Below are 26,875 nucleotides of genomic sequence, written 5' to 3'. Positions count from 1 at the left end.
TGTGTGTGTGTGTGTGTGTGTGTGTGTGTGTGTGTGTGCATGTGGTCGTACGTGGTCACGGTATTGGACAGAAAAGAAGCCTGTTGGACGGAGACGGAGAGGGTCTTTGGAAGCTGTTAAAGTTAAGGAAACAAACAGTGAAAAGAGAAATGGCAGCAAAGACCTGAACTCCTGGTGCCCTGGCATTTCTCTCTATGATGGATGAGCTCAGGGATCCTAGAATAGGGAGATGTGGGGGCTTGGCCTCTTTAATATCCAACAATACATCGTTGTAAAAGCAAAATTATGTCTTTCACGTCCCGGGCCTTCCGGGAAAAGCCCTCTTGATTGCAACAGATTTCCCGTTAAAACAAAAGTGGCCACAGGACTGGTAAGAATGCAGTCTGAACCTTGGAGATGTCAAAAAGGAATCCGGGTATTATGAGGGGAGAAAGAAAAGAAGAAAAAAAAATTGAAGTCAAGGTTTAAAACATAAAATGTGAAATGTCTGTGCTTTCTGTACGTACGTGTTCCCGTATTAACGAAGGTCTTTAACTGTTTAATGTGCAGAACAAACTAGTGGGACGCATCCTGCTGCGTACTGTTCATATCATATCTCCGGATAAAAACCATGATGTTATAATCACTCATGATTCAGTGCCAGGAGACACAGCAGTGCATTCCAGCCATCACCGACCGCCCACATTAGCTGGAAAGAAATGCTATGTTATGAGTCATGCATATGTACATTACATATTTTTTAAATATTTTTTAACTCAATCCTGCGAAAAACTACTTGGAGAGCTCTAAACACAGACGACATTTTCTAAGTCTGTGGGAATAAAGTGATCACCATAAGCACAAGATTTCTCTATTTAATACAATTAAATGTTTTTTTTATTGAACATGTGACAGTTGAGGATGACAGGAGACGAGGACCAGGTTCAAACATGGCTCCTTAATAATATGCATTTTACATCCATAGCCCAAAAGAACTCCCCTCTGATAGACTAAACTATGCTGAGATGTCTTGCTTTAAGTCCATTGTAGAACAATGGCGCTCATTCCTAAATGGTTAACAAGGTATGATGGTGCAAGAAGGCAAAAACAGGCATCACACCTTTACGTCTAAAACATGACCTCATCAGAAATGTACGTTTCTTCATTATTTATCCAGTCTGTTCGTCCCTCGGTGTGTTGGACCTGACGTTACTGAGCTGATTAGAGGCTACTGTAAGCTTTGTCATGTGGTAATGAGTCGGCGCTCGGTGTTCAGGGACTTCACACCTGGACTTTGGCTGGTGTCATGAGGCAATCATGCCACTGAGTGACTGTACTTCCTCTTAACAGCCTGCCAAGTTTCTGGGGAACGGCATATAAAAAAAGCTCATCATCGAGTCGTAAAAAGCTTTGCAGACAAACAGTCATGACAACGGTAAGAGTGATGACGAACGCAAACTGGGACGTTCTCACCAGAGTTGGTGAACGCAACTTACAAAGAGTAGCTGCTGGGAAAAAACGGCCCGGTTCCAGGTAAGGAGCCGACTGTCCCGGTCTCATTGTTCGCTTTCAAAAAGCACAGTGAGTCCTACGTTTGTTGTAATTGAAAAATTCATACGAAAGAATCCTTTTTTTTGGGGGGGGGGTTTTTGCTGCAAATCTAGTCTAAATGTTGGCAGTCTGAGGGCCCCGATACGGCGGAAGCTGGAGAACACACAACAAAAGGACCAGAAGAATATCCACCAAAGCCTCAGTTTGGGCTTCCAGCGCCAGTCAAAGCAATATCTGGAAGCACTTTTTATCCTGCGACGACAGAAAAACACGCAGCATCCCAGATTTCAGGCCCAGCATAGCTGCATCAAAACCACACTGCCCGCTATGGTCAGGCCTTAGAAAAGACGCCGGTACCGAAATCCAGCTAGGGCTTAAACGCATCAGCCCAGAGGCTACATCGCATGACAGCCCAACCAAAAGAGTGAGCCGGAACCGGGGGTCAGGCGGAAGGTCTCGTGAGGTCACGCCAACAGCACTGCACCCCGATCGTCTTGTAGCATTTGAAGCAGTTGTGTGGCTGGAAGTGGAAGAAGGAGGGGGTTTCTCAGAAGAGAAATGTTCAAAAATGTTCTGTTTCAGTCTTGAGTAAATGTTATGATAATTTCATTTGCGTGAGTAATTGTGTCTGGTCTTGCAGACTGCGCTGGCGCTGGAGCGCAGAGCGGGAGAACAAAAGAGTATCGGGCGGCACGCCCTTTGTTTATTGGATCAATATGAAAGGACTTGCAGGAGCAGTGAAAGATACGATTTGTCCGTTTCATTCACATCCTGCGTGTTCAAGTTTAACGAACGAGGAGGAGCGTTGAGACTCTGAACATAGGGATCCACAGCCGTGACCTTGTTTCTGCTGGAACACAGTGTTCATCACGAGACTTGGATGGCATGTTCGCCTGAATATATTCTCTTTAAAACAAAGAGACGCAGGTCGGACACAGCTGGAAGAAAGAAGAATCTCTCCCAAACCGTAAGACGACCAAAAGGGCACGATCAGCACAAGTACAAATTACTGCCTGTGAGAGCACAACATAAATGCTTTTTTAACCCTGCCATTTTTAACACAAACAAATTCCATAGAGCAGAAAAAAAAAAAGAAAAACTTGCTGTTCTGACACAAGTTCCATTCCTGTTGTTGGTATAGCATTCCAAAAGGCAGAGACAACAACGCTGAAGGCGTGAGAAGTGGAAACGCAACAAGTTATCTTTCTTGTGCAACGCAGCGTGCCTGTTCATACATGTCCGTTTGTGAGCGTGTGCTTTGACTGCATAGAGAAGCTATAGGCCTCCAGTCAGGCAGAAGGGCCTGTGCGGTGGGCTCCACTCTGGGGGGCTTTAGACGTGCCAACAGCAGGCAGGAAATCAGGAAATCAGCAGAGCACGGGGACAATGACATGGAGATTAGAGATCAGTTAAACCCCCCCCTCCTCTGAGAGGCCGACCTGTTTGCTCACTGACTATGACTTCCTTTTAGACACTCTATGAAACACACACACACACACACACACACACACACACACACACACACACACACACACACACACACACACACACACACACACACACACACACACACACACACACACACACACACAACCTGCTGTACACTCACTAACCTATTCAAACTCAACTTGTCTCACTCTTCCCCTCTCACAAACTGCTCTTGAAATGAGTCGGGTGCCTTATGTTTCTCCCACATTTCAATATCACAGGAATTCAAATCAGCAGCTCCTGTTTTGCACCCACAGGTAAAGGGTGCAGCCAACCAACCGGCAGGACTTATTTTTAACACTTGTGACTAAACGGCCAACATACACCGCGACCACGATGACATCATCTGATGGCTGGCAACCGTTTTTCTAAAAAACAAAAAAAAGGTGGGATGACTGCAAATACAAAGTGAGAAGACAAACGGAAGAGAAGCCTCCACCTGGAATTGCCTTAACCGCTTTTGTACTCTGACCTCACCTGGCTTATCTCTTAAACTAAGAAGACTTTCAACCGGCAACACACCTGGAGAGCTCTGCAGTGCGAGACAGCGTTTACACTGGGAAAGATTAGCAAAAAAAAAAAGAAAAAAAAGAAAAAAAGAAGACGTATCAAATGTCCCAGGACTGAAAACAGTCACCGAAGCGACAGCACAGGGCAATGGTAAGAAACACCTGTTAAAATGCTACAGTGGAATGTAAGAGTTGACTTGGTCGGGACAGTAGGGGAAAGTCGCTCACATCTCAAGGATGTGCAACGTAACCGTTGAACAAGCCCCATCACGTCCAGACAGTTTGTCCGGGTGCGCAGGTAGACGCTGCCTAGTTTCCCGACAGAGACGTGTGTGCATGTGTTGGACTCAAACATCCTGTATTTGCTCAGCAAGACAGGTAAGAACTAATCAGTCTTTATCTATCATTTTCTATTTTTTTTTTTTTTTTTTTTTTATCCGACTAGACAAACAACTGCATGAAAAGGGAAAAAAAAAAAAGCTTGTAACCAATTTCTTTTAACTAGTGGTTACCTGTTCATCAGACGGATTCCTCATCTGTCTAAAAGATGGGTTGTTTATGGCCGCATTTAGGAAGACCGTTTAAAAATTGTTTTTTCGTGGCCAATGTGTTTTAATGGGCTTCTTTAATTTATACTTGGCCATGAAGTGTTTCCTGAACACGATCCTCATGGCTGAAATCCTAAGAAAACTGACATGTTTGGAAAGGAATGCTGTTGTGTCCACGCTATCCAACCTCCCGCTGCTACTAAAGTGCCGATAAAAACCTTTACGGGCCAACAAAACCTGTTTGCTGTAGTGGCTTACAAATTTACAGAGTGAGTGTTTCAAGTCACGAACACGGATCTAATGTGGGCAAAGCTGTTTGGGAGACCCATAAAAATCACAGACACTGAGGCAGATTATCTAATCGCTATGCAGGAGTTGATGAACTAAGTTCTGTTTTACTCAATAAAATGATTACAGGTCACGGAATGCAAAATTACTATTATTTTAAGTATTGTTGTATTGTTTCATTTTGAATGTTTCCTCTCAAGTTCCGCTGGTGGATGTAACATTTGTACAATATGAAATCCCCTAACTACAGTACAAAACTGTTAACGTAGTAATGCCTACAGTGTTATTTATGGAATACAAATATTTAATATCCAGAGTCACTGCATAACTCTCACACTACAGCAGCATGAACTGACTGCATCCCAGCTAGTTGTGTTTTTCACAAAAATCAGAAACATGTGTTCCAAAGTCAAGTGATCATGATTTCTGATGGAAGTTACGGTAAAACCTCGTGAAAAAAAACCAAAATGTGAAGAGATATGATTCACAATTAGGCCAACAATCACCATTTGGGAATCCGAGTTGTTGTTGCTTTTGTTACTGGAAGTCTTCTGTTGGCTGATAGACTTCCTTTAGGGGAAAGGCTGCAGACCACACCTGCATTTATGGGAGAAAAAAAAAAAACTGGGATTTGAAAAGTAAATATTTAGAAATGAAAGCTTCAAAGCATTGTTGGAAAGCATCCGTGTGCCGCAAAAATATATTGAATTTCAATAAATCAAAATCAAGCGGAGCAGGTGCAACCTCTGAACATTGGCTGCCGAGTCCACTGAAGCCGACTGATTCAGAGGAATACTTGGATCTGGTGCTCGTTTAGAAGCGCAAGCACAGACCTGCTCACTATTGAAGCATGGTGCGAGGGAAGCCTCGATTATCACAAAGGGATTCGTCATGCAGCATCGTGAACTCGGTATGAGATTTAGATAAACGATAACTTTCTCTTTTCTTGTGTTTGATGCAGATGGAGTTATGTTCATAAGCGTCGCCGCTACCTGAGGATTCACCGTCGAACAGAGGAGGAAATACGTGAGAATACAAAGACTGAGGATATATTAAAAAAAGAAACATTTAGGTCCATCTCAACCAGATCTGCAGAGATGCCGCTTAGACCATCGCTGCACAGGAAGCCGTCCTCTGGTCGCTGGCTCAGCAGGGGCACCAAGCGCAGGGAGGTGCTGTCCGTCAACATGATCAGCCTGCCGCTGGCGGATTTCCGCCACATCACGCATGTTGGCAATGACGCCCACACAGACAGCTTTGGAGACCTGTCCTTCCTAAAGCTGGGCCACAGTCTGCTTCTCCAGAGCTCCCAGAGCGAGCAGAACCTCTTCCTGGCCTGCTCTCCGCCGCCGAAGCCCCCTCGTCTGAACCTCGATGAGGCCGAGGGCCCCGGGAGCCCCGAGTGGAATGTGCGCCACAAGGACAGCGCGTCGCAGAGGAGACAGAAATGCAGCTCGTTGCCGCTGCTGGACAGCGAGGAAGGGGAAGCGGAGATGGAAAAGGAGGACGGGTACCAAAGTGGGAATAACGTTGCTCCCAATCTGGCCCGCAGCCTCGGACGGGGCAGCCTGAATTCAGACAAGGACGAGGACTCCACAGAGACCTGTGACAAAACAGGCGGACAGCATGAGGAGGAGGACAGTGGCTTTTCATTCAGCCTGGATCTGGGCCCTTCAATCCTGGATGATGTTCTCCAGGTGATGGACAAATGCCAGAAGCCAGGCGTTACAGGGAGGCTTTACTAAACGTTCGGAATATGGGGGAGACCCACTTCCACACACGCCTGATTTCACGGACAAGCTAATATCCTCAAGCTATGGTTATCGCTGAAATAGATCCAGAGATGTATGATTGTATGGTCCCCGGGTACCAAGTATAGACAAACGCCGTTTTAATGGAGGTAAACTACACTGAAAAGGATGACATTTGTTTTTGATTATTTCTGTAAAACATGTTACTTTTTAAATCTAAAAAGAGCAGCAACTCAGCTTAATGCTTTATAGAGCACCAGACATTTTGTCTACAGCGCACTGTGGTCCGCAGCATTTGTTAAAAAGCCGACATGTTCTCCTTTAAAAAGGTAAACATCCTGCTTAGACTCGCACCCCTTGTAGAACGTTTAAGTTAATAATTTAACTTTGACTTTCCTCCGTTGCTGTTGAAATTCCCCAAAACCGCGCAGCGCAAGCGCTGACGACGGCTGTTAAGACTTAGGAGTGTTGTGTTTAAGAAAAGAAAAGCTGCGGCTGGAGTCCAAGGTCCTCGAGCTGTGATGTCTTGGCTCTCGGCTTGCCTGCCAATCTATTGTGTGCAGAGGGCAATTTCTCCTCCGCACGCATCCCAGAGGCCCCGCTCAAAAAGGTAGACCGAGGTACCCCCCATCTCTCATTCCCAACAATGCAGTGAAAACAAACACTTAGCCCTGCTTCCAATAAAAGCCAGCCAGCGGTGGCAGGTTGGGCTGCAGACCAAGCCGGGCCACAGGTCCAAGACCTCAGACGAAAAAAAGAAAGAAAAAAAAAGAAAAAGCCGAAGCAGGGTGTTTTCTTAGCTGCAAATCAGAGTCTGATGCTCTGGTGAGTGGCGCACGAGAAGGAAAGTGGTAAAGGGTAACGTGATACTTCCACACATGCAGGGGGTGTCGAGGGAGGAGGACCAGAGACATCCATTACTGCAGCAAAAGTCCTGATGAGGGTTTAAACACTACCTTCTGACCAAACAGACACCCGACACGTGAAAACGGCCCGCTTGACTCTCACACACGCACACGCACACGCACACACACAAACACGCATCGTCAAACCTGAGATTTGTGCAGACAAGCGAGGTCCACTTTGCCCAGGTCCAGAGACGAGAGAGAGAGAGAGTCAGGACAGAACCTCAGTCTGTGCCTTGGGGGGGGGGGGGGGGGGGCAAACCCAGAACCGGTCGCATTCCTACGCTCCCCGCGGGTCATGCTGCAAAATATATACAAACCACAAGTGTCCCACTTCTAGCAATAGCTTTAGAATTCTATGTATGTCCAAACAGAAACGGCAATGTTTGTGGATACATCTGCAGTGTTTTTCTGTTTTGCCGTCTCCAATTATGCCTCAGATATCACTGACCATCTTGCTCGTATATGTTACGACAATAACACGTTGTGAAACCTTTTTTTTTTTGCAATGAAAAATGTACTGTTTTGTATTTTGGGGAAGTAAAGAAAAATATCTTTCGCATTCCAAGATTGGTGGTTTTGTGGATAGAGGCGGCTCTCGTCAACATTTCAATCGAGCTCGTATGAGACTGTTTACACGTCCCGATGGACAGACGTACATTTGGCTTTTCAACCGTCAGAAGCCGCGGCGGCGGCGGCAGTTAGCCTTGCCTAACAGTTTCTAGAGAATGCACAGCCTTGGATTATCCACCGCAATAATAGAGCACAATGCTATTTCGAGGTGGGGAGAAACACGAGCCCAAATCAGACCGGCATGACGGGCAGGATTTCGTGTCGAGTCACAAAACGCTGCATTCCAGCGAACTCCACTTTGAAGCCACTGCTGAGTTGCTTCTGCATTCCCAGCTCTGAGGCGCACCTGTATCACAAAAGAGAGGTGACATTCAATAGCTAACCAGGGCGTGTCTGCAATTTGTCACACTCTTCTATCCAGCCTACCTTTCCCAGAGAGAGCTCCGGTGATCTACATGTTCACATTTCCTGTCTGCTTTTTTCCTTCATGTAGACACGAGTCCTTGGCTGCTGTGACTCGTCTACACAAGCGCTCTCAGTGTGAAGAATCACATGAACTCAAGCTCAACAAGTGTTCAGCTACATGACTGATGTGAGAAGAAAGAGCCCATAATTGAAGACAAATTATCTTGTCTGCGCAGCACAAACTGACCGAGCTGTGAAGTGTTCCCGATTCCCATCTGGTAGCACTTCTCTTCCTCCAACAAAAAAAAAAAAAAAAAAAAAAAACTCAACTCTTGTCATACAGAACACCAAGAAACCCTGTCATCTCACTGAAGAGTCGCTCTTATGAGTTATTTATTGTGTCAGGTACGAGCTAAAAAAAATGAAAAAATATTGTTTTGGCAAAATGAGAGATGTGTCCGTCTGCTGTAATTGTGTCTCCCAGTACAACCTGATGTTACTGAAATATACTGCATGGTTTCACACGCACACACACACACACACACACACACACACACACACAAAAGGGGATTTTGTGAAACCGATATTGTTTGTGCTCTCTGTATCACGTCAGGATGTATTATCAAGCTATAGACGGTGCGGGCCGAGCCAGCTATCCCCTCTCATGATATGCGTGATGAATTGGGCGTAACACAATAATCATGAAATTCTGACCGCAACATAATCACACCCGACATTTCCTTTCGTGCCAAATGAGAAAATATGAAATAAATAAATATATATATATATATATATATATATATATATATATATATATATATATATATATATATATATATATATATATATATATATATTTCAAGCTACCCTGAACCTGTGTATCTTTTCTATAAACCGTCTGGTCTTCTGTTCCTTGAGAGTCTCATTTTACAGAGACGACTCATCACCAACGACTCCAACCTCGTGTATATATGGAGGCGCACTACCTGTCTCTCAGTTTACTCTCTCTCTCCCCCCCTCCTGCTCCCTGCAGTCTTCATCAGCTGGTCTACTGGCGCCGCCAGCCATCGACCTCATCCCACTGGGTGCCTGGGCCTTCTCCTACCCTTTACAGATCATAAAACCGATCCTTTTATATGGTGATATGAGACTATATCTAGTCTCATATCACCATATCAACAGAATACTGATATTTTGCCAGGACTTATACTACAGTATTGAACCGTTAGAGACCCAGTTTTTGTCTTTTAAAGGGGACGGGGGACCTATAGGGGAAGACGGCAGGTCAACAGTAAATGTCACATAGAAGTGGAATACATCATCCGAAAGCTGGGAACCCAAAGATTAATCAAAAGAAATTGTGAAAGTGTAAAAGTAGGAAGTACGTTTTTTGGGTTGATACCATTTGTTACACAGATTTGGTGCTAAATTAAAAAATATATATATATACCAATACCTTGATGAACACCATAGAAAAATCTATGCGGTGATTTGGTATCAAAACCTTTTGACATTTGGAGATTTCTGCAGGAATTGCATTTTTCGGTGATTTTAGTGAAGTACTTGTGTTCTGAAAACTGCTCAGAAATATCGTCAGTACACGTAGGAAAGCCACACATCTGGTCTAAAGTTGTATGAAGCTGTGATTATTCTAGAAGTCACAACATTAGATTTTATACAGCGACGTCGATGTTGTCACTATATGAAACATCACCACTTATGAATACAACCTGGGCTCATTGAATCCAGTCATACCCAATTCATGCAATTCAAAGACTGTTAAGGGAACCCAGTATTCCAATACACCTTTTTTTAGAAAAAATATATACTACATGCACTAAACTGCCTGGGATTAGCAGTGGGCACGTCTGTAAAGGGGAGACTCGTTGGTACCCATGGAACCCATTTTCATTCACATATCATGAGGTGAGAGGTCAACCCTTCCAAAATTGCCATACCAGTTTTAACTGCCTATTACTCAGCCACCTCACTCTCACTTTCAGAGTGCTAACTCACTGCTGACCTATGCTCTGCTGTTTATTGTACTGTATGATTCATTTCATTGATTCTTTTTATTACTGGTGCTTTGTTACTTTACGAATACGTGATGTAAGGTCACCTTGAGTGCCATGAAAGGCGCTATTAAATAAAATGTATTATTATTTATTAAATCAAACCTGGTACACGATATTAATATCAAATTCTAACCAATAATAACAATATAATGTCCTCCTTTTGGGTCAGATCACAACAAAGCACAGAAGCCCGGTGGTCTCTCTAAACAGAAGTCCCTTATCTCTAATCAGAGCGGGGTCTGACCGGGGTCGACTGTGCCAAAAGCACGGCAACACACAATGCATCTCCTCCGGACTTTTAGATGAGAGTGCACTTTTTCGAGCGCTAGCAAACCGGCGGGCTGGAAAAACAATCCCAGAATAGCTGATCTGCCGCATCTGGTTTGTGTCGCGACGAGCCTGCGATGACTCTCCAGCTCGAGATGGAAGAAGCAGAGCTGGAACGCTCAAACACAAATCCTTTATGATGGGTCCCACGTTAAATAATATGGTATGTTAAACTGCGCAATAAACCGTGAATCAAGACACAGTGACGGATGACGGTATCACATCTCTCCAGCGACACAAACCAAAACGGGTGGATAACCGGAGACAGTCTGGAAGGTGAGACGCGAATCATTCGTCTGTGAAATCCAATATTGCCGCGGCAGCCATTTACAGCCGTCGTTAAAACGCTGCAGTCACATGGACAGTATATGAGCCCTGCAGGGCTTCTGTTAGCACACAGCCCACAATTACACGCCACAAAACAAAACAAGTGTTTATGTTCAGTCGGGCACCGTGACTCATTCAGAAGTCCCTGAGATTTGCAACTGTGCACAGAACAATGACTGAAATGACTTCATGACTTCTTTCATAAACACAGCCATATCCCAATCTGTCACTTTGGCGGTTTATTATGTCAACGGGTAAAAGACACAACAAAATAAAAAATTAAAAAACGTCTAGAGATGAAACTAGATCCTTTCCCCCAAAAGAGGGGACACAATTGAAAGTCAGGAGCGTGGGGGAGCAATTCCTCACGGTCTGGAAGATGGAAGACGTGGACCTTTACTATTTTTGAAATTGGTTTAATTGGGCGCGAGAAGAAATAGGTGAATGCAGTTGGGGGGGGGGGGCTCATAGAGGGGAACTTGTGCCCCCAGTAAACTGAAACTGAGGCTGAAGACATACGTCTCCATCTCTGAGCTCCCTGTAGTGAGACCCTGACCGTCTGAGCGACCATGTTTGGATTGATGAGGTTAAAGCAGCATGTCCTTGCCCAAGCTGCTCCTTTGTGATTGCAGCTGGCTGGTGTGGGGTTGCAATAGAAGAGGAATCAGATTTTCAAATAGAGTCCGGGGAGAAGGACCTCCAAGGCTCTGGCTTCTTATAACCTCTATCACTCTTTCTCAAATGCCCCCCCCCCCCCCTCCCCTGTGTCCAGGCCAGATGGGGGACAACATTACTAATATCTACACTGGTTCACCCGTTATGTAATGTGGGGCCTCTTTAGCAAGAACTGTTCTCGCTGAGGACTAATGTGAAAATTACCCGGCCAAAGGTGCAGGACAAAAAAAAAAGAAAAAAAAAAAAGAAGAATATGAAGCAATCAGCTTTGGATATCTGTAAGGCGACCCGGGTTACCATAATAACATTTAAAGAGATTAGTGTGACAAGTCCCAGTGTGCAGGCCGGGTCTCACATGCTAGCCTTGACGAGGGGGTCCGAGACTGAGACCGCACCGGGTTTAAGGGTGAAACCCAGTTCAGCAGCGGCTCTGGAAACACAAGTAAGTAGAAAGAGTCTGCCGAGCTGAAATCCCTCACAGGTAAAGATCATAACATCGGAGAAGTGAAATGGGTAAAAAAAAAAAAAAACATGACTTCATACTAATCTAATGACAACGAAGGAAAAGACGTTGTGGATTCTCAGCGGACTCGGCTGAAATTAGATTATTCTTGAACAGGAACAGAGTTAATGTGCCTCTGGTGTGTGAACGCGGCCTGGCAGCTGAAGACTAAATATCAGGCGTGCAAAATCAATTAAAAAGAAGTTGAGATCGCAGTACGGACTACTGTGATGTTCACATTACAAGAAGCAACACTTACACACCAAAGGGAATGTGTTTTTTGTCAATGTGCAGCAAAATTTAAATAAAAAAAAAATTACTTTTATATTATCCTATATCAATATAGAGACAAAGGCACCAATCACTTGGCACCAATGCGGACATTTGGTCAGACTCACGTTGCCAGGCTTCCATTACTGCACACTGCTTCTTCTGTGTTGCTACGTGAAGCGCAGCATTCCTGGGGTCTCCCAGGTCAGGCCTGTTAATGAGTAGCCGACCAGGGGCTGCGGGCCAGCGCCTCACCTCTCCAAATCAAATAAACTGAGGCCCATTTAACCGAACACATTGTTCTAGATCATGCAAGGGGAGCGCAAGCACTGGTGTAATATACTCACACCACTGATACAAAAAAATATAAAAATACTTCTCTTTGTGGGACAGTGTTTAGGCAATAGTGTTTTTGTTGGAAGCTGTGTACATGGGAAGATTTCGTAACGTAAGTCCAACATGCTTTATATGAGAGAGAGAGAGAGAGAGAGAGAGAGAGAGAGAGAGAGAGAGAGAGAGAGAGAGAGAGAGAGAGAGAGAGAGAGAGAGAATGGTTAGACTGGTACCTGTGAGGATATGAACTGGCCAGGTTGAGATGCTGGAGCAATAACCTCAGGCTGTCCTTCGAGCCACGAAATCTTCAAGGGGTTTTTACTCAGGCCAATTTCATTTTTCGCTGCCAGCTCCTAAAAACACAAAAAAAAAAGTTCTATGAGTGGATCGTTAGTTATGTTTCTGTATCGCTATTTTATTATTAGGACAAAAAAAACAAAAACACTCTTCTTGTCCTGATAGCTGTAAGTAATTGTGTTGTTTTACACCTGGGTATTATATAAATATGAAGAAACACATGTAGACAAGGACAACGGTCGATTGTAACTGGGCCAACTCCCAGAGCAAGACTGGGACCTGGAGTTGGACAGGCAGAGACCACAGAACCTGTGCCCAGATCCCTTTAGACTGGCAGGCATGCTCTCTGGAGGGAAACCACACGTTGTGGGGAGGAAACCCCAACAAAATAAGTACACCACCAAGACAAAGGGCCCGAGGATCCAGACAGTGTGGAACAATGAAGCGGCTCAAGTTCTTCCGTCCAGTGGTTCCCATCAGCACGGAGTTCAGGTTGCAGAAGCTGTCCTGAGGCTGGGAAATCTATGACAGGCGTCACTCTTAGTAATAACCAAACTCAGCAGGTAACCGGAGGCTTTTGAGGAAAGTAAGCGGTAAACAAATGTGGCCGCATGAAAAAACGTTTTGTTCTGAAGAAGACGTCTAGAATTGAAACAAACAGAATGAGGACACTGACCGGGGGACGAGTCGGGTACTTACAGCTGCTCTCACGGTCGCAAATTCAACCACAGCGCTTCCTCTCTTCTTACTCGATACGATCACATTCGAAACATCTCCATACTAGAGGTAAGAAACGGGAGGATGAAAGAAAAAGTCAAAACGGAGGAAGATGGAGGAGGAGGATGCAGAACATTCAAATTAGTACTTCCTTTCACAGCAAAACCCACAAGCATGGAAACACAAAGCTTACTGAAGAACTGAAAACACGGGTGAATATAAAAGAGTTCTGGAATAAAAGCTAGGATTAAATGTGTGTTTGGTTATTAAAGCTAAACTCTAATGAGAGGGTTTGTGTGTTTGGGACTGAGTTAGAAACACTGCGATGAACATCATGTACAAAAGGGAGACGAGAGGCAATATTGGATCATTTGAGCTAATCCTTGTGCAATTGCATTTGATAAACAATATTTTTGGATGGAAGCTGAAATTAGACGCGTCTCTCATCCGACTTCCTGCCTCAAAATCAAAAACAGGAAGGAGCGGTTGGCCACAAAAGGGGAGCTGGGCAAAGAGCATCTCAGACGTTCCCACATCTCTGTCCGAGAAGAGGAGGAAGAGTAGAAACCCGTCTTAGCGGGGGGGGGGGGGGGAGACAAAAACCCGATCCCTACTGAAGGCAGCCGATAGCAGAGCAAAGTTGTTTTTAAATCCCTCGGGGGGGGTTTCATCATTTAGAACTGAGGGCCTTTTGTCTGAAACCTCTGCCCGACTTAACGCAGGCGCTTGTGGGACAGGAGGAGGATGGACGTGGCCTTTAGAGAATCTCATCCTGTGAAAATGTGGCTTTCTGGGAACGGGAAAGTCCAGGAATGCTAATATCTACGAAAGGGGGGGACGTTCTGGAGCAAGCCAACAGTGACAAAAGAAACTCTCAAAAGGAATACGGTTCATAGAATCTAAATGTTTTTAACATGTTTTGTTCCCCTCTAAAAATTCGACGAATTATTTTTAGCCGCCAAAGTACACAAGTCTGCACACGTAGCATACACATAACATACTTTCCCACACAGCGCTGGCTATTTTGACTTGCCCAAAACATTAACCGTAACTCATTGGAGCTCGCCATCTCAAACACAATCTTTTCCCTGAAATGTACTCGCTTTGCTTAAGAACTTTAAAAAAAAAAAAAAAAAAAGGAACAACACTTATTTCTTCCACAGTATTTATGATGACACAGCCCTCCCGTCTGGAGCCATATTGATTGAGTTTCGTGCAAAGCAGCGATTCATACGCCTTTTTTTTTTTTTTCTGGCCAGCTTGACGTCACCGACACTTGCCCAATCCTCATTTCGGGACAAGCTGTGCCCCACCAAAAGCCCCTCGTGACGGATCACGGCATAAGGTGGTACTGGGGTTGCATGAGAAGAGCACATTTCGTAATGCCACCCTTGGCACTGCTTAATCACCTGGTAAGAGGGGCACAAACAATGGCGTGCATGGCTTTAAAAGGGCACTACAACATTGCCCTCAGCGCTTTTCGCTGCAACAAAACTTAATGGGCCTCGTTTATAAGGGGGAAGAATAAAACGATCTACGGCGCTGATGTCATGCAGACCTCAAATGTGGCCGGACTCCGCAGGCAAAGTTTGACACCGCGGAGCTCCGCTGAGGAGCCGCAGGGATAAAGAGAGAAAATACTGTCGTTATATTTGGATTATTTATCCTTTATGTATTGAATTTCAGGAACATTTAATTGGAAAACAATTCATAGATGAAATACTCTGATGAGAAAGTCTGTTTTTGGTTAGTCCAGTCGATTATTTACACTTCATCACATTAATGCTAAATTCCTGTAAAGCAGTCTTGCTCATTAATTTACAACACTGCCTACAATGTCCTGATATGGATTTAATAAAGGGGTAGTTACCTTGGTAGCCTCAAGGATTATTTCAGAATATTATTCAATCCAAAATGGTACCGTACTGATACTCTGTTGTGTGAGAAGACAGGAAGTCTGAAGGCGTTTTGCTTCTAAAAGTGTTTTGCTGTAACTTTGTGGAAGTACTCGTTTACATTTTTAGGATGCGTACCTTTTGCAGAAGTGTGAAAAGAATGTCTTGAGAGTAGCCTCCATTGGTCTCGTCGTCTTTTTTACACTTCCACTTTAACTAGAACGAGAAAGAAGACAAAAAGGAGAGGCCTTTATTAGTCACGCGGATTTTCCAAAAACCAAAAAAGAAGTGCATGATACGCAGTAGACTGGAGCACAATTGATTAGACTCCGCTGATGAGGAGACAAAGTGCGCCAAGTAACCTTGGCAGCGATGACACACAGATTACCCTCGCCATCAGGACAGGCTGGAGCTATGGGAGAGAGACTTTGTTAAACTCTTGGAACATCACCCTGGCAGCACCTGTGAGACCTGCAGTCAATTTCCATTCATACCAAAAGGTGACTGTCGGACAGCTTCGATGGTAAGAATTAACACACGGAGTCCTGGACCAAAGAAATACAGGAGGACCTGCTGAACTTCAGCGGCACAGAATAAAGCTCAACACCAACAGTGACAGTAATAACGACGGCGAGCTAGCAGCTAAAAGCTGCTCACAGCGCTAACAACACACACACAGAGAGAGAAAGAGAGAGAGAGAGAGAGAGAGAGAGAGAGAGAGAGAGAGAGAGAGAGAGAGAGAGAGAGAGAGAGAGAGAGAGAGAGAGAGAGAGAGAGAGAGAGAATGAATCCTCTGCTCAGGTAGACATATGGTGACCATATGTCTACCTGAGCAGACAAGTGGAGAGCAGGGCCGCTTATCAATCAGAGGGTCGGAGGTTCGATCCCCGGTTCCTGCTCTGCTAGTCTCATGTCAATGTGTCCTTGAGCAAGACACTTAACCCCAAAATGTCTCCCGTAGCTGCGTCTACGGTGTGTAGCTAGACACTGAATTGTTGAATAGGTCGCTTTGGATAAAAGCGTCTGCTAAATGACTGTAATGTAAATGTAATGTAATATTACTCCACTACATCTTTACATAACAAACAGTCGTTTGCTGCTTTATTAATGCTAAATAATCTCCTGTAATATCATTTTGAGTCAGGTTAAAGTTACATTACTTTTACCGGAGAGGAAAAAAAACCATTGTTCTCAGTCCGAGTCTTGAGACCACAGAAGAACGTGACCCATGATAACGTCAGTCTTACGGCTGCTGTTTGTTTTTCTAACTTAATACACAAATGTCGGGGAATACGCTGCTGCACTAGATGGCTATCGACTTTTAAAAGCAGATTTAATGTCTAAACACATTAGCTAACATCCCCAGTGTCCGTTAATATGCAGGGGCTAGGCCGTTTCCAGGAGGAAATATAATAAGCTCTCTCTTGGCACAGTTACAGGTCTCCTGAGGACGACTCTGGAGGAACGGGCTCAGCGGTGAGACGGCGTTTGTGGTCTCCAAATAATGAATTACAAAATGTCTTCGGTTCTATCTGCACTTTCACTCCGATGGAGCCGTTCCTCTTTTTCCCCCCCATCTCCCTGCGTTACTCCAAGAAGTGCAACCCTCACCCTGACCTCTCTAGAAAGCCCATAGGGTCAAGCCTCACCTTCAATTTCGGGGTCAGATTGCTCTTAAAACATCTCTCCACTCCTGCGTCTGATAAAGAAAAGACAAAAACATGTGAGGGGAATAAGATAAGTGAAGTGAAAAGACAAGGAAACAATTGTTTTGTTGAGGAAAGAAAGGCAGCGCTGAAGAACTTTCTGGCTGTCGTGTGGTCGATGTAAGGCCCTTCGTTCAGGCCGATGATCCGCTGAGACAGCGAGACAGCGAGACAGCGCGCTGATCCAGTGGAGGCCTGACTGCGTGCAAATGGAGGAGACTCAAAAGACGTGCTGACTGTGCATGAGTAATTGTCCAGCCACAAAAAATGGGTCGAAGTCCAGGGCCAAGAATCAGTACTTCAGCTTAAATACACACACTTCTATAGTCTTATTTTACAAGAATCTTACTCTTTTTTTTTTCACGTCTCCGAAACGGAGACACTCTCGCTTTAAAGCAAAAAGTATCATCAGGCGGTTAAAAGTTCGATGGAAAACTGTGTGTGTGTGTGTGTGTGGTTACCATGCCACGTTTTTCTTACTGCCAAGAAGCTTAAAATAGACTTCTTCACAGTGCGAAACATAAATTCAGAAATATATCCAGTTATTTTTATTGTTTGGGAACCTTGGCGGCTGCTGTGGTTTAACTGACAGTGTGACGGTCGGGGAAACAAGAGGGGTTCAGTCAGCGGCGGTTTTTCCAAAAAGGACTGTAAGAGGACTTTTCGCTGGATCAAACTGGATTCATCCAAGCAGAACGGGCCTGCGCTGAACCGGTTGGGTTAACCTGGACCCGCAGCAGACTTGGCTCGGTTAAATACTTGGAAGTGTACGTACGTCTGTCTCCCCGCTGCTGCTGCTGCTGCTGCTGCTGTGCTTCTCTCTCTCTCTGGATCTGCTCCCTGATGAGCCTCTGTTCCTCCTCAAGCTGCCGGGATCCCTCCTCTCTCAAACGGGCTATCTGGTAGAAACAGACGGTAACGTGTTCAGACGGACATCTCTTCGCCTACACGACTCTCCCGTTCTAAAAGACAACCCCCCCCCCCCCGGCTGCTATTCTGTGGTTCCAGGACCATTTTGATTTCTTCCGTTAAGGCGACAAACCATTGAGATGAGAAAGAAAATGGAACAGTGCCACCTGCCGGTTACCTCCTCTCCCCTAAGGCACGTGGCCACGTATTTATATGCATTTAGCACATTAAGCACCAGGCCATGACTCAACCTTGGAAGCATTCGCACTATTTTTTTATTTATCGTCGGCTTTCTGAACAAAGTGCACCAAGTCATGCAATATCACCTAATGGTTTTACTGATCATTGTGATATGGCAGTGGGGGGAAAAAAAAAATAGCCTCTCTCTCTCTCTCTCTCTCTCTCTCTCTCTCTCTCAGATGCGGTCTTTGTTCCTGACCCAAGTCTTTGGAAGATTTCAACTAAATCAGAAGAGAGTATTTGACGAAAAACAGAATGAAAACACCTGGCTGTGCTTCAGATTTCCCTGGATGCACTGGAATACCTTGTTACCCAGTACTACTGCTACGGGCCTGTAGTCCGGTGACATTTTTTTATTTACATTTTTTTGACATCTTCCCCAGGTTATTATCATTTCTCATACGGTTTCTATAAATTCTCTTACCTCTTCTTCAAGTGTTCTAGTGTTTTGCACCTCGTCCTGGCTCTGAGCTTCTGCTCGTTGCTCTCTGGTTTCCAAGTCTGTCATAGCAAAAAAAAACACACACACACACACACACACGCACACACACACACACACACACACACACACACACACACACGAAAACAGACAAAACAAAATAAATTGATTATTTTGTAAAAGCTGCTCTTGTTTAATTTCCTGCTGGACAATCCATGCTGTCAAACTATATTAGCCGGTGTTGTGTTACACCTGGAATATGTCCGACAAAAAAATAAAAAAAAGATTTTATATAACCTTTCACAATCCCATTTTAACAAACGTTGAGGTGCTGTAGGAAAGGGACTCACCAAGCTTGATTTTCTTTCTCTTATCATCTAACTTCCTGTTTCTTTCTTCTGCTTGTTTCTTGGCAGCGCAGATCTTGTCATAGGCAGCCTGAAACCAGGATTTAGACACCAGGATGAATCACGTCTCCGTGCGAGTGCGTATCAGCAGTTTCAGGACTCGTTTGGGAGCCGTCAGCGGCCCTTACCTTGGCAGCAGCATCCGTTAACACCTCGAGAGCCTGGGACAACTGGTGGAAGAGCTCCACTAGAAGGAAAAAAAAAAAAAAGCAAAGACAATGAAGTTTCAGCTACCGGACGCACGTGGAAACACTTCTTCTTTTTGCATTTCACACGCGGACGCGTGGCTACGATTAACTGCCAATTGTTATAGAAAAGAAGGTGATGTGGCGTGAAGAAAGTGAAGAGAACATTGCATCGATAGAGGAGGAATGTGGAGACGGGGGCTGAAACAAACAGACATTTTATGCTTTGAAAAAGGTGCCGGCGAGAATCACGAAAACACTTTTCTCCAATGACGTGCATTCCGACGCAGACCCTTTGGCCCCTCCGTCTATTTTTCATTAGAGCACCTCGAGGGGCCACCGCCGCAATCACCACGCATGACTCCGCCTCCCTTGTTGTTGTCATCTCTCTCTCTCACACACACACACACGCACACGCACACGCACACGCACGCACACGCACACGCACACGCAGGGAGACCCCAAGCCCAGTCTCCATCATATAACCGCCACACTACTGCACTATTCGAGACGGGCTTAATCATTCACTGATGGGAGGCCTACCGGACCGATACTGTTACTCCCTGTGGGGACTGGCAGCGCACACTAACAGGAGGCTCTGGAGAGCACGCTGGTTACCTACACGCACATAATGGGCTGGAAGGAAATCCAACTTGGGGGGGGGGGGGGGACCTGCCATGCCCACTAGGCAGCTCAGTGTGTCACAACATGGGGGGTTGAGGAAATATTATGCGGGGTGGGGGGGGGGGGGGGGTTTCTTCAGTCAGTGAGGAATCATGACCCCCCAGTCACCTCTTACATGAGTACAACCTTCCCCCGAGGAGCAGCAAATCCCAAGACTTGCTCGGCTCTCGTGCGATAGAGGCAGAGTCTGTCCATGTGCGGGTTCAAGTGTTGAGGCCCTCCAAACCACTTCTTTTCCATTTCAGGGAAACCGACCCCCTGCTTCTGCATTATCCCTCTCAACCCACCAAACCCAACCAGTTTCCCAGGTTTTTTTTGGGGGTTTTTTTGCTTGACATAATCAGAAATTGTCTGAACTATCCAGAAACCACACAAACCTCACTTGAAAACACGTCTTTTGTCCAAGGTGCCTTTTTTTTTTTTCCTTCTTTTTAACCCTCCCGACCAAAAAAGCTACATTGGGATTTCCTGCTCTAATTGTTGACATGCTGGTTGGCGACAGGCCGCAGAAGGACTCGAGCCAAAGAGGGATGGAGTGTGGAAAGGCTGGTGATGGTGGTGCTGGTGTTTGGCTGGTCCCGCAGGAGAGACGTCCTACAAAGTTCTGTCCTACAAAGTCCTGCGGCTAAACCGTCTGGCAGGGTAGGACTTGCAGAGAGCGCTACTCGAGAGCATTCGTTTTTTGGGTTTTGGAGCATGACGGCAGCTCAATCAGACGATTAACGCCAATTCTTCAGAAAAACAACCCAGAGATCGCATAAACAAATAACAAATCCGGGAGACTGACGGAGGTCGGCGGCTCAGAATGGAGAGGCGGTGAAGACGAGAGGAACACGCTCGCTCACCTGCTTTTGGGTCGTCTGGATTCTTGTCCGGATGGCATGTCAAGGCTTTCTGTCGATAAGCTTTCTTGATCTAGGAGAAAAAAAAAGACAAGAACCCCCAGAGTTATGTAGCGTGGAAAACGTTGATTAGGACCCAAAGAGAACGAATCATCCACTTAAGCGCAGATCTTGGCAACGTTACATTTGAAATTCTTACTCTCAGCACCAATTATCTTTATCCTGTCGTCCTTGGCCCAGAAAACCAAAAAGTCTGAATAAAGAAACGACAGTCCCGCTGAAATAATGGCACAAATGGTAACCGTCTGACATGAAAGCACTGGGGGTGAAATGTGGTTGTTGTTTTTTTTAACGGATTGTATTGTGTGGATCGAATCAACACCTGAGCCGATCCTCTGCTTCGTGTCCCTCCGACATGTTGTTAATGGACCCCAACCACCTCGGCACAACCTCCACGGTGAATTACCCGCACAAGAATTCCAACCCATTCTCAGGCCCGCTGCCAGAGAGCAAGATGAATGTGTCCCAGCCCACTATTAGTCCACCTTTATTCAAACTTAAAAAAAAAAAAAAATGTTACAATAACATGCACAAACAGAGCGCCCCATTGTACCACAACACATCTGAGGAGGCTGCCATTAATATCTTAGGCAGGTCGCCAAAAACCCAAAAGTGGAAAAACTAAACAATACTTTGGAGTATTGTAATGTCATATGAGGGTTTTAGTTATGGCGGATTTTTTTTTTTTTTTTTTTTTAACTCTAGGTCACTGCTTGGAATGTTAACCATTCATTGGTCCTTCTAGGGACCAGTTAATGACAAGGTGGTTTTCATTAGATCTCTGCTCCTCTGGAGAAAGAAGGGAAGCAGGAGAAAACTTTCCGTGGAGAACCAGAGGGGGCTGAAGCTTCAACCTCAAAAAAAAAAAAGCGCACGCTCATATGCGTTGCATGCTAAAGGACTTGGCACTCATCCCCCCCTCCCTGTATATGCGAGCTCAGACACCGATGTAATCTTTCTCACCGGTCTTAATCAGTCATGCCCGCGTTCTGCACGTTTTCACATTTTTAGCAACTCCGGCGAGTCTCCGAGACGGTCGAGAAAACTTCGGCACGTTAGGCTGAATGCGTACTGTCACACGGTACCAGAGCTGAGACATGACGGGCCTCCAGTGAACCCTCATGGCTCAGACAGCTCCGAAATGTCACAAGTCCTTCCTTCTCTCTCTCTCTCTCTCTCTCTCTCTGGTTGTTTTTCTGATTGTACTTCCAGTAAATGAGAGCTTGGTTCATTGAGAGGGCTTTGAGAGACTAGAAATCCTTTTTAGATTTGTAGTCATGCTGCTTGGCACACAGAGGCTTCCAACAGATCGAAACTGACACATGGGGCCGTGGACCGGAGCCAAACACGTAGAGTATGCTTACTGTTGGCCTGAGCTTGCTTCCCCTTTTTAGCCTCCATGTCTCCCGTTTTCTTTCTCTCCGTGCTCTCCATCACACTCTCATGGCTTTGTCCAACATTTCTCCAAAAAAGACTTTTGGTGAGGTCGGTACAAGAAAAGGTAATGAAAACTCAAGTTCAAATGCATCTTCAACCACGGCCTGTACCAATCTGATGTACATTTCGCTGCTGACCATTTCCTAAAGAGTTCAGGGGAAGATTTTTTTTTTTTTCCAGTAACACTCCAAGCAGCAATTGGTGGACAGCAGGGTCGCCCTTCAATCAAAAGGATCGGCGGTTCGATCCCCGGTCCGAATGTCGATGTGCCCTTGGGCAAGACACTTAACCCCAAAAACTGCTCCCGTACCTGTGCCCTACGGTGTGTGTGTGTGTGTGTGTGTGTGTGTGTGTGTGTGTGTGTGTGTGTGTGTGTGTGTGTGTACAGTAGTTAGTAGAGGGCATGCTAGCCCCTACCATCAGCGTATGAATGGGTGAATGATGACATGTAGTGTGAAAGCGCTTTGATTGGTCATAAAGACTACAAAAGTCCATTTACAATAAAATCCATAATACTAAAAAAAATCAAAATCCACCACAGTGAACAAGTTGTTATTTCTTTGTCAGCGTTGTAAAAACAATAATGCAAATTTGACTAAACTTGCACCTCTGTGTTTACTGAAACTGAAACGCATGAAAAGGGGTCAAACCAAAGAACGGTAGAAAAATACATTCATATTTCTAAAAGAGTCACACAGTTTGCAGCGGTCACGTTCGTCTGTGTGATCTGAAATAAAGGATCCCTGCTACAGTCCTGATGCCGTGTCCTCGGTTCACACTCACTCTACTTCTCATGTTCCTCGTCACCTGAAGCCAGCTGATAAGATAAACACATCTCCACACGGCAGATGTTTGACACCGTCGGGACAACAAAAAAAACGTCTGGCCGGCTGATGCCGTTCGACAAGTACGACCTGTCATCACTGATGCTGCTATGCTGCATGTCATCGCCTTTGTCTCACCGAGTTCAGCTCAGTTAAAGATCTAGTTGACACGTACTTTCCTATATTCCAGTTAATTATCCAACCTCCTTTTCTCTCCTCCTCCTCCTCCTCCTCCCACTCCTCCTCCCTTTTTCCGTTTCACTCCCTCTAGCATCCTTCACGATGTCTTGTCTCCGCTGCGCCTCCGGTGCCGTTTTGTTAAATAATACATGATTACTCCCATCGATGCCGTGACACGCAAGCCTTAATTGATGCTGGAAGACCCTGAAGCCCTTTGGTCCTACAAACTGGAAGCCGAAGCGGGCCAACTTCTGAAGAGGTTAGCACATGTGTTGGATAAGAGCGCTCAGATTGAGTGGCATCTTCCTACAAAAAGGACTAGTCAATTACTGCTGTTATCATCTTTGTGCAGTTCACCGTGAGCTTTTTAGGGGCCCGGCTCCTGAAGCAATCACAAGTAAGAAAACCACAGGAACCCAGATGCTGTCCGCTGTCCCCTAATACGAGCAGAAATGTTACTACTTGATTCAGTTGTGACGTCTCTCTCTTTTTAAATTCAAATTATTCAAGATTGTCACACGCCTTTGCAGATATGTCAACTATTTCCCACGCTTCAGTTGCAGCGGCAGCGGCAGCAACAGCGGCAGCGGCAGCGGCAGCGGAGGGCCCACAGTAGCCTGCCGCTTATTGCCCGGTGGAAAAACAGACCCTCTGCACCCGCTTGATCCCGGCATGCACACATCTTGTCCTCATTACGCCAATCTTTGGTGGCAATTACAGCTGACAAACTGGTCCTAGTTGCAGCCTCGGCGCAGCCCCCCCCCCCCCCCCCCCCCTCCTCCTTTCCCTCGTCTGTGTGGCTGATTAGCTGCCTGATCTGCCACGGGCCCATCCTCCTTAATTACAACGCTGCCGCTATTTACGGGACGCTATCAGCTGGAGGAAAATAATACAGGAGGCGCAGCGGGGAGAAATGGAAGAGGAGGAACCAGAGACAGGGCAGAGATGATGTGAAGTAATGAGAAAAGATTTGACGTAATGAATTAACTCTCAAAGGTCATCTTTCACATCTTGATTCTAGACTAGATCACTGTGCGCCATCATTCTAATGAGTTCAACCACATTGCAACTGAAGACGAACACATTTGTGATTCTGGTTTTTGTTTCCATCCCATGTGAAAAAGGTTTGTCTGGTATGTAATATCTGAAGAACACAGATCAATGCATTAAATCAAACTGCAACACATCAGGTACCCAACATGCAAGTAGCTGAATAAACCACAACACATGTTGTGTGGTCTTGACTGCTACCATCGTCTCACCAAGCAATCTGTGGTAGGTACACACACTTAGCACTTATTACCCAAGTCCTGCTGATATGCATGAGAAGGACTCTTTAAATGGTGGATAGCCTTCAGCATCAGCTCCCCCCCCCCCCCCCCCCCCGGTCATCCGTAGTCATTAAATCACTCCGACATGCCAGTTCCTCCAGCATGCATCAGACAGCCACGCTAATAAGAAGGTCAACAGCAGTGATAAGAGGAAAAGAGGATGCTAAATAGAACCAGGAGGAGACGCAGGACGTAGAGCTCCTACGTCAGGACAGTGTTTTACAAGCTGTGGCAGAGAACCACATAAACAGGCTGTGGGATGCGCTTCTTCCTCTGAACAACATGCCCGATAGTGGTGGTGCAGCAGCGGGTAAAATAACTGGGATAAGTAGCCCATCTGATGGCATCCGTCTTTACACACTTGATTGATTTTTGACTCTATGCACTATCTATATATACACACACACACACACACACACACACACACACTCTCGCTATCGCTCTCGACCATCACCAGACCTCACAGAACCAGCCTTCTGCGTTTTGGAGCCTCAGTTCTACCCAAGCCATAACCGCTAACTTCCTCCAGGATAATCCTCCGGGGAGGACAAGGACTTTGAAATCCAATTAAGAAATTACATTCGTCCCTCATTTTGGGCCGCAATTTTAATTTCCCATTGGGCTTGTGGATTCTAGATGCTGGAAACTGTAATGAGAGGGGGTCGTGGGGGGAAAAAAAAAGGCAGGATTTAGTACATTATGGTAAACCACTCTGGACCGGGGAATGAAATACAGAGGAGTTGATTCAAAATCCATGCAGGCAGAAAATGTCATTCAGGCTAAATTGTGCTTGTACTGTGCAGAGGTGAGCAGACCTGGTTTGTAGAGTTATTATTATATCATTTTCCAGGCCTCATCAGATATATTTGTGATCAGATATGTTGGTTTCTCTGTTTAACAGTATTGTATGTTGAACATCTTCGGGGTTCTGAACTATAGGTCATCCAAAACAAGCAATTTGACGACATATCCTTTGCATGTGCAAAAATTGTGACTGGCATCTTTGACTTAATTTAACATTTAATAAACCAAACAATTATTGAATCGGAAAAATAACTGTCAGGGTACTTGATGATCAAAAGTTGATTGCAGCACTAGAATGTATATCCACTAAGACTAAACTGATGCAACACCGCCACCATGTGGCCTTTTCGTGCATCACACCTTTGTCATTCAGCCATTAGCCAGTGTTTATGTCTTTTGCTACATGTGTCTCATTCACTGGACCTAGAAGTCCAGTCCTCGTTTTGCTGACCTGGCATTACTGTTCACAGAAGAAGAACAAAAAGACTTGTGTCTAGCTAACATGCACGAACACACACGACGCAAACACACAAACACACACACTGCCTCAAGCTCCATGATAGCACGCTAATATAGCCTCCAAACACGCCACACAGTCTCTCCTGGTGCAAACACAACTGCCGTGACATTCAACGTTCACTTAGCAAACAGTCCGGTAAACTGTCCGCTAAAAACAGCGTCCTCCAGTCTGCTGTGCGCCTGTAAAATAGCGGCTTTGCATCTAGCTAACTAGCTTAACAGCTAGCTTATGTACACACCTCCTTCGATGTAGCAGTGATTTCAATGCCGAGTAACCCGTACAGATCCATCTTCAGGATATCTTTGGCCTTTCCAGACATGTCTGCGAACAACGAGTAACGACACCAACACAGGAAAATAAGAAACGTCAACGTTTGGCGAACGCAGCTGTTTGTTGTTATTCCCGGGTCCAGGCAGCATGCGTTTTACGTCTTCGACCTTTCAACTAGGGCGCGCACTGCAACCTGGGAAATGTAGTTTTTGCTCCGTTGTTCCGCTCCGCTGTTGGGTAAATGCAGAAACAACCTTTTTACCACATCTTGTACATCGAGAAGTGGGTTTTATTAGTCCTAATATTTGTAACTCGTTGTAACGTTGTTGTTGTTGTTGTGTCTCGTGGGCTGCTGACAAACTGCTGAATCCGCCATGTCTCTTTTCACTGCACAGTTACTTTAGACTTCAAATGTATTGTATCATAAATAGTTATTGTGATCTCAACCATTTGTCTTTATTTGTATGTCAACAAACTGTTTGAAACATAAATGCTTTGGTGTTTGAGGCTGTTACAAATATTCATAATTGGGAGTAAAAATGACAGTAAAGAATGTATTGGTCTGTATTATTTTTTCACATAAACCCATGCTCAATGTTTACTAAGGTTCCCTCAATTCTGT

The 26,875-nt window shown here is 45.2% G+C and overlaps 2 protein-coding genes across 5 annotated transcripts in view; one reads left to right on the top strand and one right to left on the bottom strand.

Annotated features, from left to right (window-relative positions):
• The window catches only part of dnajc17 (DnaJ (Hsp40) homolog, subfamily C, member 17), a 30,899-nt gene extending 4,457 nt beyond the window's left edge, over positions 1 to 26,442 (bottom strand). Inside the window, exons 1-10 of the mRNA XM_068721520.1 lie at positions 26,222 to 26,442; positions 20,831 to 20,900; positions 19,245 to 19,303; positions 19,060 to 19,147; positions 18,695 to 18,771; positions 17,897 to 18,020; positions 17,065 to 17,114; positions 15,554 to 15,631; positions 13,503 to 13,583; positions 12,740 to 12,859 (exon numbers count right to left, since the gene is read on the bottom strand). Of these exons, the coding sequence (XP_068577621.1) occupies positions 12,740 to 12,859; positions 13,503 to 13,583; positions 15,554 to 15,631; positions 17,065 to 17,114; positions 17,897 to 18,020; positions 18,695 to 18,771; positions 19,060 to 19,147; positions 19,245 to 19,303; positions 20,831 to 20,900; positions 26,222 to 26,302 (828 nt within the window). The 5' untranslated portion in view covers positions 26,303 to 26,442. The remainder of the gene's footprint in view (positions 1 to 12,739; positions 12,860 to 13,502; positions 13,584 to 15,553; positions 15,632 to 17,064; positions 17,115 to 17,896; positions 18,021 to 18,694; positions 18,772 to 19,059; positions 19,148 to 19,244; positions 19,304 to 20,830; positions 20,901 to 26,221) is intronic.
• LOC137880256 (cdc42 effector protein 3-like) lies at positions 1,487 to 8,747 on the top strand. Of its 4 annotated transcripts, none has more exons than XM_068721523.1 (3): positions 1,487 to 1,512; positions 3,276 to 3,678; positions 5,325 to 8,747. In XM_068721523.1, the coding sequence occupies exon 3, from the start codon at positions 5,461 to 5,463 to the stop codon at positions 6,106 to 6,108; it is 648 nt and encodes a 215-aa protein (XP_068577624.1). In that variant the 5' UTR covers positions 1,487 to 1,512; positions 3,276 to 3,678; positions 5,325 to 5,460; the 3' UTR covers positions 6,109 to 8,747. The 4 variants fall into 4 exon arrangements, 3 of the variants coding, with proteins under 3 accessions (XP_068577624.1, XP_068577623.1, XP_068577625.1); XR_011103804.1 differs by lacking the exon at positions 1,487 to 1,512 and having other exon boundaries at positions 3,138 to 3,678; positions 5,325 to 6,263; positions 8,086 to 8,747; XM_068721522.1 differs by lacking the exon at positions 1,487 to 1,512 and having other exon boundaries at positions 3,138 to 3,678.
• Positions 26,443 to 26,875: the final 433 nt, after the last annotated feature.

Source organism: Cebidichthys violaceus, unplaced genomic scaffold (assembly GCF_023349555.1).
Source record: "Cebidichthys violaceus isolate CVI_PGR_0920_01 unplaced genomic scaffold, fCebVio1.0.p SCAF_28, whole genome shotgun sequence".
Classification (NCBI taxonomy): Eukaryota; Metazoa; Chordata; class Actinopteri; order Perciformes; family Stichaeidae; genus Cebidichthys; species Cebidichthys violaceus.
The sequence above is the reverse complement of the archived record's forward strand: the minus strand, read 5'-3'. Positions and strand labels throughout refer to the sequence as shown.

Bases quoted from the DNA above. Each gene is read 5' to 3' on its own strand.
- LOC137880256 (XM_068721523.1), top strand. From the start codon at position 5,461: ATGCCGCTTAGACCATCGCTGCACAGGAAGCCGTCCTCTGGTCGCTGG.